Genomic DNA, 13,130 nt, shown 5'->3' with positions numbered 1-13,130 from the left:
GCTAAATTTCTGTAATGAACTGGTCCATCATTCAATTTGGACTGTACCATTAACTGTAAAATGGGTGCTTATCAAAAAGATACTGACTGAATGGCAGACAGTGCAGATCATGATCAGACTGCATTGATGTGCAGGCTGATCATGATCAACAGTGGTCACAAAAGCAGAGTCAGTCGTGTCCAGCTTGATAAGGGTTAAAACCCAACAAAAACATCCTTTTACGGTATGTACAATAAACTGCTCAAGTAAATACAGGAATTTCATCATGAAAGATATTGTTGTCAGGTATGATTTTTCGAGGCAAGCAAAAAATAATTCTTACTAAACAGAACTAAAATGGTTACATGACCTTTGACATTGTGAAAATATTTAATCGTAAAGACAGAAAAAAGTAAATTTGTAAAATACATAGTGTCTTGTTGCTTTACTGCATGAAAAAGAAAATTATGAAACAGTCTCAAAGAAGGTTGAACCCTTATCATTCTTTGAAGAGCTACATGGCTATAACAGTTCTGAAATGACTGGCAGATTTGTGGAATGCTGCTAGAAAAAACTTCAAATCAACTGAAAACATTGGCAAGACTTTTAATTTTCATATGTCACTATATACAAATGTATATGACAGCATACACAATCATGCATTGTTCTAAATTAAAACTTGAAATTCTGTGCATCATGTGACAGAACCCCTTTACCATTTTACAGATTCTTGTTGGCAAGACACAAGGCAGCTATTGACGTATACAATGAAGCAGAAAAACTAAGTGTTAATGACTGGGTATGTATATGTTTGAAACAGCTGCATAGAGAAATGCACTAGATTTTTAAAAAAATGCTTTTAGATGTCAACAGACCAAGACACTGACATGTTATGTACAATTTCTCAAAATTGCTGTATTACATAAAACTTTTCAAGAACAAAAACACAAAATGCTTAAAACACAATTTTCCAATCTTGGTGACCTGCTGGTCTGAAAAAAGATTTCCTGTAAGGTTATTTAATAAAAACAACCTAGATGCTTTCAGTTTCATTTGCTATTGTAGAGACAAATGAATACACATAATAAACCATATTCCAATATTTCTAACATTAGATTATCCCCAAAAGAAAAAAAAATAGAGAAATTGAAGTGATGTTTTTCCTTGCAGGAAATATGCCACAACAAAGGAGTATGTTACATGTATCTGAAAGAAATGGATAAGGTATGTTTGTAAAGCAGTTTATAACTTTATAAACAGAAGTATTATTTTATTATACCCCACATACATGAAACTGGGGTAAATTCCTTTGTGTCTCGGTCACGTCAGTCAGTTGTCGGTACAGCAAATGGTTTCCACCCAATAACTCCAGAACCACTTGACCAAGAACCTTCAAACTTTATGGCCTGATTGGGCTTATGAATTAAATTACCATTATTGTTTTTGGGGTCAACTGATAAAAGGTCAAGGTCACAGTGACCTGAACCTTGAAAATAGTTTCTGCTCAATGACTTGAGAACTATTTAACCCAGAACTTTTAAACTTGAAAGCATGATTGGGCTTATGAAGTAAAAAAATTACATAGAAAACTATTTTCGGCTCAATAACTTGAGAACCACTTGACCAAGAACTTTCAGCATGATAGCATGACTGGGCTGATGAATCCCTATTGTTTTTAGGGTCAGTACATTAGGGGTTAAAGTCACAGTAGCCTGAACCTTGAAAACAATTTATTCTCAATAACTTGAGAACCACTTGACCCAGAACCTTCAAACTTGAAAGCGTGATTGGGTTTATGAAGTAGTGTACTTCTATCATTTTTGGGGGTCAGCAAGTCAAAGGTCTAGGTCACAGGGGCCTGAACATTGAAAACCGTTTCCTCTCAATAACTTGTTAACCACTTGACCAAGAACATTCAAACTTGATAGCGTGATTGGGCTTATGAAGTAGATGTCCCCTATTGTTTTTGGGAGTAGTAAATCAAAGGTCAATGTCACAGGGGCCTGAATCTTTTAAATCGTTCCTGCTCAGTAACTTGAGAACTACTAGACCTAGAACCTTCATACTTGAAAGCATAATTGGGCTTATGAAGTAGGTGATCCCTAATGTTTTGGGGATTAGTAGGTCAAGGTCATAGTGATCACAGAACTGAAAATTGGACAACCCATCATGGGGGGCATACTTGGTTTACAAACATTTCTTGTTTATACTGATTTGTTTTAGCTGAAAGCTTATTTTAATTGGGACTGCTTGTTGGGGAGAAGATCAGTCGTTATTGTCCTTGCATATACGGAGTAAAGTCACCTTTCAACTTGTTTAGTCTTTAAGACCACATTTCTAAACATGGACAACATACTTTGCTTAGAGCATACGATTGTGGATGTTTGGGGAACAGTTTAAAACTATTGTCTCGGGGTAGAAAGATGACTAAACTTTTGCCCATAACCGGGGAAATTTCCAGCTTTTTCTGACAGCGTTTTTTAAAAAGAAATTGTTTAAAAATTAAAAGCAAAACTGCTTCAGAAGAGTGCACACAGTGTTGTGGATTAAATATTTAATGAGATGCTAATTAAGAATGTTTGCATTTTCTCGCGGGGCATGTGTTGTACATGTGAAGGACAAGTTTTTTTCCCTTGTTCTCGGGGAGTACTAAAAAAATTTGTGAAAATCAGTAAAAAATTTAATGAATTGCCACTAATGATAATAAAGACAAGTTTTATCTTTTGTGAATGTTCAGCAATACGCAAGTCTCTATCTTTACCTTCAAAAAGACTAGAGATTTTACATTGCATCTTCACTTGCTTCTTGCTTGATATTGAGTACCTAAGGTGCTTTGATTCTATGAAGTAATAGACAAGTATCTGTACTAAGGTTTACAGAATACACTTACTAGTTAAGCCATACAATATATTATGTGTTTTATTATATAACATCAGAAATGTATTTCAGTGTTATTTTTTCTCTCACGTTCTGACTTTGTCCAAGCAAACCTGTGTTAATCTACATACAGGTCAGTAGCACAAACTGTTGACTGGCAGTTTATACATGTATAAAGAGCCTTGTAAGGATAAAGTTTATGCATTTCAGGCTAAGGAATGTCTTCAAAGAGCTATAGCATTTAAGAGACATGAAATATCCTATGTGATGTTGGGAAAGGTCTACCTTATCAATGGTGACATACAAGGAGCTATAGAGGTCTACAAGGGAGCTGTCGAGTGAGTAAACTTGTAGAAGATGTACCAATAGTCAGATTATTTAAACTTTATTTGAAGAAAAAGGGATTAGTTTGTAATCTAGGTGCAGTGCTTTTATCTGCCTCATATTTTATGCATCATTATTATATACCTTACTATAAATAGTAACAATATTGCCTAGGACAAAATCTTGTAACCAAGGCCAGTAACCAGATGTGGGCACAATTACTGGCTATTTTGACTGCCAGGGATGTGTGAAGTCATTTTTAGCTCAACTATTCGAAGAATAGGGGAGCTATCCTACTCGCCCCGGCGTCGGTGTGAGCGTTAGCGTCACACAAATGTTTAAGTTTGCGTACCACCCCAAATATTTTCAAAGTCCATTGAGATATTGCTTTCATATTTTGCATACTTCAACTTGTTTACCATCATGACCCCAGTCTGTGAAAAGGAGGAGGCAACTCTATCAAGCATTTTGACTGAATTATGGTCCCTTTTCAACTTAGAATAAATGTTAAAGTTTGCGTACCACCCCAAATATTTTCAAAGTCCATTGAGAAAATTGCTTCTATTTTGCATACTTTTAACCATCAGCCCCAGTCTGTGAAAAGGGAGGAGGCAACTCTATCAAGCATTTTGACTGAATTATGGCTCCTTTTTCAACTTAGAATAAAGTTAAAGTTTGCGTACCACCCCAAATATTTTCAAAGTCCATTGAATATTGCTTTCATTTTTTGCATACTTTTAACCATCATGCCCCCAGTCTGTAAAAAGGGAGGCAACTCTATCAAGCATTTTGACTGAATTATGGTCCCTTTTCAACTTTAGAATAAATTTTAAAAGTTTGCGTACCCCCCCAAAATATTTTCAAAGCCCATTGAGATATTGCTTTCATATTTTGGCATACTTGTTTACAATCAGACCCCAGTCTGTAAAAAGGAGGAGGCAACTCTGTCAAGCATTTTGACTGAATTATGGCCCCTTTTCGACTTAGGATATGCTTATTGTAATGTTAAAGTTTTACTCATTGCTTATATTATACTATCAAGCACTGAGAATAGTCAAGCGTGCTGTCCACTGACAGCTCTTGTTGATGTTATATGTTATCTTACCTGTGTCTAGGTATATAATCAGCAACTCATTTAATGGCAGTGACATGCCTTATGTAGTTATTTGTACTCCTTAGCCTAAACTGGCACTCAGGGCTGCTCTCTCATGCAAATATAAGTTAAGTTGATCAACTTAGTTAGTAAGTATACAGTAATGAACGTATATCAATTCACCCTTTATACTGCATGCATTGTAAAGATAATTGTAAGGGACGCTTGTACAAAGGTAAAATACCTCAGTGCTTATGATAAAATTCACCAAAATGCATGTACCTCATATTATGACATAACATAGTAAACAATTGCTACCAGTATATAGCATATTGACCTGGGAAATGCTCTTTCTTGGATATCTGTGTAATCTACCAAGTATTAAAATGATATTGACTTGTAATCTTGTACTGATTTATCCGAGTTAATATTCTGATGAATACAGGCATGTTAGACATCTGTTGTCATTTTGTTTTTCAGATTTTCACCAGAACATCCAGACATGCTGACAACACTAGGACTTCTTTATATGCAGGTTTTCTGTTTTACCACAGTTTACTGAATTACCTTCTGTAATGTCGAACCTCCAAAAATGTGTTGAGATCTGGTCTGGATCCATGCTGGTCGCAAACGTACTATGTTGGTTTTCTCATGGCGGTCAGCGTCCAAAAGCATGTCTGCTCACTAAGTCAAATAGTTTTCATCAGATCTTTACCAAACTTTGTGACAATGTTTGTGGGCATAATATCTCGGCCAGGTTTGATAACCATCAAAATCGCTTCAGGCACTCTTGAGTTATGGCCCTTGAATTACTTGAAAATCTGCAAATTTAGCCTTGTCCTCCCTCTAAGTCAAACTGTTTTCATCCGATCTTCACCAAACTCGGTGACAATGTTTGTGGGCCAAGTTCGATAACCAGCAAAATCACCCCAGGCACTCTTGGATTATGGCCCTTGAATAACTTGAAAAATTGTGAATTTAGCATTGTCCACTCTCTAAGTCAAACAGTTTTCATCCGATCTCCACCAAACTTGCTGACAATGTTTATGGGCAAAATATCTCAGCCCAAGTTTGATAACCAGCCAAAATCGCCCTAGGCACTCTCGGATTATGGCCCTTGAATTAGGCCAATATTTGATGACGGGAGTATCTTGTGACAGTCTGCCACTCTTGTTTAATTGTAACAAAGTTAGCCAGATAATTTGTTGTGCAAAAATCTGTGAAAAAAGTTTGTTGGATTAGCAGTATACACTACATCTGTATGAATAACAGTTATCTGGAAAAAGAAAGTTGAAAAAGTTTTTATTGTTGTAGGTTGGACAGTATCAGAAAGCTTTTGAGAATCTTGGTAACGCAATGACCTATGACCCCACTCACGTTAAAGCCATCATGGCTGCTGGAAGTATGATGCAGAGCCATGGCGACTTCGATGTTGCGCTTACAAAGTATAGGGTTGCTGCAGTAAGTTCGCCGGAAAGTCCTCCCCTGTGGAACAACATCGGAATGTGTTTCTTTGGAAAGAAAAAATATGTGGCCGTAAGTTTGAAGATACTTACAAAAATGCTTTTTGACACATCCTGGGTAGATAAATCTGACTAGATAAATTAAACTTTTATTATACAAAGTTTGATACATGGATATTAAGCAACACATATTTGATAGATGAAATTCCATTCCTTACAGTATTTTTGTTGGTAACAACTATATTGTAAATGTATTCAGCAACAACAATAGTTATGTAAATCTGTATGTTTGGCAAACAAACAGAAAAATGAAGGCAAGATAATATGGTAGAATTTTTATTTTCTGTATGGAAAAATGATTAGTCTCTTTACTTTACAATGTAAATCGAGTAAAAACATTTAATTTTTTTTAGCTCACCTGTCACAAAGTGACAAGGTGAGCTTTTGTGATCGCGGTGTCCGTCGTCCGTGCGTCCGTGCGTGTGTCCGTCCGTGCGTGCGTAAACTTTTCCTTGTGACATCTCTAGAGGTCACATTTTCATGGGATTTTTAAAGAAAATGGGTCAGAATTTTTCATCTTGGTAATTCTAGGTCAAGCTCGAAACTGGTTCACGTGCGTCAAAACTAGGTCAGTAGGTCTAAAAATAGAAAAACCTGTGCCCTCTCTGGAGGCCAAGTTTTAAATGGATCTTCATGAAAATGGTCGAATGTTCACCTTGATGATATCTAGGTCAAGTTGAAACTGGGTCACGTGCGGTCAAAAACTAGGTCAGAGGTCTAAAAATAGAAAAACCTTGTGACCTCTCTAGAGGCCATATATTTCACAAAATTTTCATGAAAATTGGTCAAAGGTTCACCTTGATGATATCTAGGTAAATTCTAAACTGGGTCATGTGCCTTCAAAAACTAGGTCAGGGGGTCTAAAAAAGAAAACCTTGTGACCTCTCTAGAGGCCATATATTTCAAAGATCTTCATGAAAAGTGGTCAGAATGTTCATCTTGATGATATCTAGGTCAAGTTCGAAACTGGGTGACGTGCGGTCAAAAACTAGGTCATTAGGTCTAAAAATAGAAAACCTTGTGACCTTTCTAGAGGCCATAATTCACAAGATCTTCATGAAAATTGGTCAGAAGGTTCCCCTTGATGATATCTGGGTCAAGTTCGAAACTGGGTCACTCCCATCAAAAACTGGGTCAGTAGGTCAATAATAGAAAACCTTGTGACCTCTCAAAAAGGCCAAAATTTTCATGGACTGTATAAAATTGGTCTGAATGTTCATCTTGATGATATCAAAGTCAAGTCAAAACGGGGTCACGTGGGTCAAAAACTAGGTCAGTAGGTTAAAAATAGAAAAACCTTGTGACCTCTCTAGAGGCCATATATTTCATGAAATCTTCATGAAAATTGGTCAAAGTTCCCTTGATGAAATCTAGGTCAAGTTCGAAACCTGGGTCAGTGCCATCAAAAACTGGGTCAGTAGGTCAAATAATAGAAAAACTTTGTGACCTCTCTAGAGGCCATATTTTCCAGGGGATCTGTATGAAAAATGGGGCCCGAATGTTCATCTTGATGATATCTAGGCCCATTTTCGAAAGTGGGTCACGTGCGGTCAAAAATAGTCAGTAGTAAAATTTAATAGAAAAACCTTGTGACCTCTCTAAAGGCCATATTTTTTGGATCTTCATGAAAGTTGTCTAAATGTTTCATCTTGATGATATCTAGGTCAAGTTCAAAACCCGGGTCAGGGCGGTCTAAAACTGGGTCAGTAGGTCAAAAAATAAAAAACCTTGTGACCTCTCTAGAGGCCATACTTATGAATGTATCTCCATAAAAATTGGTCAAATGTTCACCTTGATGAATCTAGGTAAAGTTCAAAGTGGGTCAGTACCTTCAAAAAGTAGGTCAGTAGGTCAAATAATGAAAAAACGTTGTGACCTCTCTAGAGGCCATATTATTCATGGGATCTGTATGAAAGTTGGTCTGAATGTTTATCTTGATGATATCTAGGTCAAGTTTGAAACTTGGTCAACTGCGATCAAAAACTAGGTCAGTAGGTCTTGAAATAGAAAAACCTTGTGACCTCTCTAGAGGCCATACCCTTGAATGGATCTTCATGAAAATTGGTCAGAATGTTCACCTTGATGATATCTAGGTCAAGTTTGAAACTGGGTCACGTGCCTAAAAAACTAGTCAATAGGTCAAATAATAGAAAAACCTTGTGACCTCTCTAGAGACCATATTTTTCAATGGATCTTCATGAAAATTGGTCAGAATTTTTATCTTGATAATATCTAGGTCAAGTTCAAAACTGGGTCACATTAGCTCAAAAACCAGGTCACTATGTCAAATAATAGAAAAAACGACGTCATACTCAAAACTGGATCATGTGGGAAGAGGTGAGCGATTCAGGACCATCATGGTCCTCTTGTTTGTATTTGTATTTGGAAAAAAGCCGCAAGAGTAAGTTTTCCTATATATTTCTATCTAGGCTATCAGCTGCTTGAAACGAGCAAATTACCTTGCACCGTTTGACTGGAAGATATTATACAACTTGGGCCTTGTTCACCTGACCATGCAACAGTATGCCTCAGCATTCCACTTTCTTAGTGCTGCCATCAACCTTAGACCAAAAATGGCGCAGCTTTTCATGCTCCTTGCAGGTAACTAAATTTGGGCCGCACCATGAGAAAACCAACATAGCGACAAGCACGGATCCAGACCAGCCTGCGCATCTGCGCAGTCTGGTCAGGATCCATGCTGTTTGCTAACAATTTCTTTAATTGCAATAGGCTTTGAAAGTGAACAGTATGGATTCTGACCAGACTGCGTGGATGCGCAGGCTGGTCTGGATCCATGCTGGCTGCAAATGCACTGTGTTGGTTTTCTCATGGTGCGGTTCTTTTTTTTCTCATCTTGAATTTTCTCTTATTTTATAATATTCAGTAGATAATGTTTCAATCAGTGACAGAATGTTATGAGGTAGAGAGCTGTAAAAGTAGAGAGGGCTGTAAAAATAGAGGGGGCTGTAAAAATAGAGAGGGTTGTAAAAGTAGAGAGGGCTGTAAAAGTAGAGAGGGCTGTAAAAATAGAGAAGCAATATACATGCTTTTTGAGGTACTCTTTAGTGTCATTTATATCAAAATTAAATGTACAACAGCAGTGTGTGATGGTGCACATGCAGTTTTCATCAGGCTCTCTTAAGTGACTAGTGAGTTATTGCCCTTGAACTGTTTTGTAATCCTAAATTCCAACAATACGTAGTAGCTAATTTATAGAATTTCTTTGTAGTCAAGTATTTGTGGTGCACAGTAAACTTCTGTCATGATCTATTCAGTAATTGTGCTGAGTTATTGCCCTTTAATTGCTTTAAAATCCACAGATTTACATTAAATTATAAAGTAGCCATTAGATTGAACTTCATTATACATATAACAAAGACCTGCGCATGCAACTTTCATCAGGATCACATCAGTAACTTCAGAGTTATTGCCCTTACGTTGTTAGCTCACCTGTCTGGAAGTGACAGGGTGAGCTTTTGTGATCGCATTTTGTCCGTCGTCCTTCGTCCATCCGTTCACATTTTGTTGTGAACTCGATAGAGACCACATTTTGCTATCAAATTTAATCAACTTGCCCCACAAAATGTTTGGCGTAAGTCTCGATTACTTCTAAACGGCCAGATCCCTTTATGGGTTCCAGAGTTATGGCCCCTTAAAGGGCCAAAATTTGCTATTTGTCTTTTGAACACGATAGAGACCACATTTGCAATCAGCTTTAATCAAACTTGCACACAACTTGTATTGGCATAATATCTCGGTTCCTTTCGAAAACTTGCCAGATCCCATATTGGGTTCCAGAGTTATGGCCCCTTAAAGGGCCAAAATTTGCTATTTTTGTCTTGTGAACACAATAGAGACTACATTTTGCAATCAACTTTAATCAAAATTGCACACAACTTGTATTGGGATATTAAGATCTGGGTTTCCCTTTCGAAAACTTGGGCCGGGTCCCATATGGGTTTTCCCGAGTTATGGCCCTTAAAGGCCAAAATTGCTATTTTTGGTTGTGAACATGGTAGAAACCACCCTTTTGCAATCAACTTTAATCAAACTTGCACACAACTTGTATTGGCATAATATCCAGTTCCTTCAAAAAAAGGCCCGATTCCCCTCATGGGTTCAGAGTTATGGGCCCTTAAAGGGCCAAATTTGCTATTTTGTCTTTGAACAATAGAGACCAATTTTTAAAGAATAAAATTCAAAACTTAACAAATAAAGTAATTCATATAACGATCTTTGGTTCCTTTCGGCCCCCGATTCCCTAAAGACCAAAATTTGGGAGATTGTTTCCCATGATGAAATGATTTAAAATAACCTTTAAATCAAAAAAGGTACTAGGTTCAAAAAAGGAGAAACCTTTGGTGTATGCCAATAGGGGCAAATTTTTTCAGTTTGCCCCTTTACCAAAAAGTTCAGAAATAATTGCCGAAGAAATCTTAGTCAGCGATCAAATTGGATCATTGGTCCAAAAAAAAAAGGGCACAGGTCAAATCAAAGAACCTTGTGAAATGTAGGCAATTTTAATTGTCTTATGAAACTGGGCAGAATGATCCTTTATATTTTAGGCCAAAATTTTAATATGGGTTATTAGGGCAAAAATAGGTCAACCAGGTTTATTCAAGAAAAACTTGTTAAACAATCTTAGGCCACATTTTACCCATTTTATGAAAATTGCAGAATTTTTTTATGAATCACTAAGTCAAACTTTTCATTATGGGGTAACTAGGTAGTTCAACCCAAAGGAAAATTGGTTCCTCTTGTTATAAAAGCCAAAAAATTTTCCATTTAAAACCAATTTTTTTATATTGCAAAATATATAAATAAAGATGTTTTTAATAACAATTTTTTTTGGGAACCTATGAAATTTTATAACATTATTGCAGAAAAATTAAAAATTTTAATTACTGGGTAAGAGACAATTAGGGCCTCGTTGGCTTTGTTTGATTGATCTTCAAATTTTCAATGTTGTTATTTTTTATTCCTTTGGTTGTTACTATAAATAACCTTTGTATGAAAATTTAACTTTTTATAATTGGCAAAAATTCCTATGAAATCATCGGTAATATGGTTATAATCAAAAAAATAATTTAAGGTTTTATAACATAAAAATTTGTTTTGGTAAATATTTTTAAAAATCTTGAAAAATTGGTTTAGAAAGATTGCCGTAAAAATTAGGTGGTTTATAGGGGTTTTATTCATAGGCAATATTCCAAAAAACACTTTTAAATTTAAAAACACTTGGGCCCGATTTAAAAGGAGAATATTTGTTACAACATTGTTAGGCCAATGTTTACCACTGTTTCGTGTGTTTCTAGTACAACCTGGGCCAAGTCGCTTTTATAATTACCAAAAAACATTGAAAAAAGGGGTTTACATAAACCTAATTTAATTAAATTTTCAAAATCTGATTTGTAAATTTTTGTTAAATTCTGAAAATCGTTTTTAGCTCATCTGATTTTTAAAAAAAAAAAAAAGTCATCATTTGAACGGTCGCGTCGCGTTGGGGTTGCCTGGTTTTAAATTTTATGTTTAGGTCAGCTTTTCTCCAAACTATCAAAGCTATTGCTTAATTGGGAAACTTGTTCACCATCAAAGCTGATTTGACAGAAGAAACATAACTCCCTCCTTGCTTTTTGCAAGAAATTTTTGCCCCTTTGGACTTAGAAAATATCAGATTTCTTGGTTAAGTTTTATGTTTAGGTCACTTTTATCCAAAAACTATTTTTAATAAAAATATTGCTTAAACTTGCAACACTTGTTTACCATCAAGTTTACCGTACAGCAAGAAACATAAATCCTTTCCCGCTTGCAAGAATTTTTGGCCCCCTTTTGGGCTTAGAAAAAATCAGATTTCTTGGTTAAGTTTAGGTCAATTTTTTTTCCTTTAAAATATCTAAGCTTTGCTTTAAACTTGCAACTTGTTACATAAGTTTACCCTGTACAGCAAGAACATTTAAATCCATCCTGCTTTTGCAAAATTATTGGCCCCTTTTGGACTTAGAAAATCATTTTTGGTTGTTTATGTTTAAGTCAACTTTCTCCCTAAACTAAACAAAGCATTGCTTAAAACTGGGAACATTTTTCCCATTAAAGTGGGCCTGTACACAAGAAACATAACTCATCCTGCTTTTTGAAGAATATGGCCCTTTTGGGCTTAGAAAAATAACAATATTTTTTTTTTGAAAAAGGGGGTTTTGGGTTATTATAACTCTAAAAAATTCCTTAAACAGTTCAAAGCCCTTGGTATTAAAAACTTGAGAATTTTTTTTCCCAAAAACCCTTAAAAACTAGAATTGCACAAAGTTTGTTAAACATACGTTTTAACTTACTTTGTTTTTGCAAAAATATGGTGTTATTGGATAGAAAATCATGGGTAGGGCAATATTCTATTTTTACAACAAAAAAATCAAGGGAATAGGTCTCCACACACGGGAGGCTATGATTTACTGTTGTTCGTTGTGCTGGAGTGAAAAGAGGCGAACCCCGGTTTCCCCCAAGTTTTACATGCCTTGAAGTTGAAAAAACGGACTTCTTTCCTTTAAAGAAAACCCTAGCCCTTTGATATTTTGGGGGTTGGTTGTGGAAGTGTTTGTTGGTCCTTTTTCCAAGATAAAATTTGTTAAATTGTACTCCCTGGGTAATTTTTTTAAATTAAAACCATTTGATATAATTTTTTTGGTGGGCCTTTTTCCCTAATTCAATTTCTTTAATGCGCAGTAAAGCAAACTTGGTTTTCCCCATGGGGGTTGTCACAGAAACTAAACCCTTCTTAGAGAAAGGCCCTTGACAGAAAATTTAACTTGGGAATTAGGAATTTTTCAAACTATCGGTTTGTTAAAACTGCCACTGCTGGTTGGCCCCTCATTCCGAGTACTTTACAAAACAGTCGGTATTTTTTTTCCTTTTCCCAATATCAAACTGCAAGAAACTCACACTTTTTATTGAAAAACTACTTGTACAGTACCCTAAACCCCTTTTTTGAAACTTTTGGGCCCAGGAAAATTCAGCTTGGTAAGTTTTTTTTAGAAACCCCTTACAGTCAAAGTTGTTTAAAAATTTAACCGACCCATTAAATATCCAGAAATAATTACTTGTTTTGCAAAAATGGCCTTTTGAAGGAAAACAGGAGCAAAAATTTTCTGTTTAAAACAAATGCTAGGCTTCCCCCAAGGATCATATATAATTTTCAATGTCCCCTTATGAAAGAGATCCATTTAAAGGACCGAGAGGAAAAACTTGAAACCCTTCTGAACGGTAACCAGGAAATTTTTTTGTCCCTACTATCTTCAAATTTCCGGGATTTTAATAATTCAAATAAAGGGGAAAAATTTTCT

General features: G+C 35.8%; 1 protein-coding gene across 4 annotated transcripts in view; it reads left to right on the top strand.

Moving 5' to 3' along the window:
• Positions 1–13,130, top strand: part of LOC123548312 (Bardet-Biedl syndrome 4 protein-like) — a 42,790-nt gene that overhangs the window by 14,803 nt on the left and 14,857 nt on the right. For all 4 annotated transcript variants that reach the window (XM_045335479.2, XM_045335482.2, XM_045335481.2 and 1 more), the window contains exons 5-10: positions 706–778; positions 1,150–1,203; positions 3,067–3,194; positions 4,754–4,808; positions 5,588–5,809; positions 8,226–8,397. In XM_045335479.2, coding sequence (XP_045191414.2) covers positions 706–778; positions 1,150–1,203; positions 3,067–3,194; positions 4,754–4,808; positions 5,588–5,809; positions 8,226–8,397 — 704 coding nt within the window. The remainder of the gene's footprint in view (positions 1–705; positions 779–1,149; positions 1,204–3,066; positions 3,195–4,753; positions 4,809–5,587; positions 5,810–8,225; positions 8,398–13,130) is intronic.

The sequence above is a fragment of the Mercenaria mercenaria genome, chromosome 6 (genome assembly GCF_021730395.1).
Source record: "Mercenaria mercenaria strain notata chromosome 6, MADL_Memer_1, whole genome shotgun sequence".
NCBI classification, from domain to species: Eukaryota; Metazoa; Mollusca; class Bivalvia; order Venerida; family Veneridae; genus Mercenaria; species Mercenaria mercenaria.
This window is presented reverse-complemented; position numbering and strand designations above follow the sequence as displayed.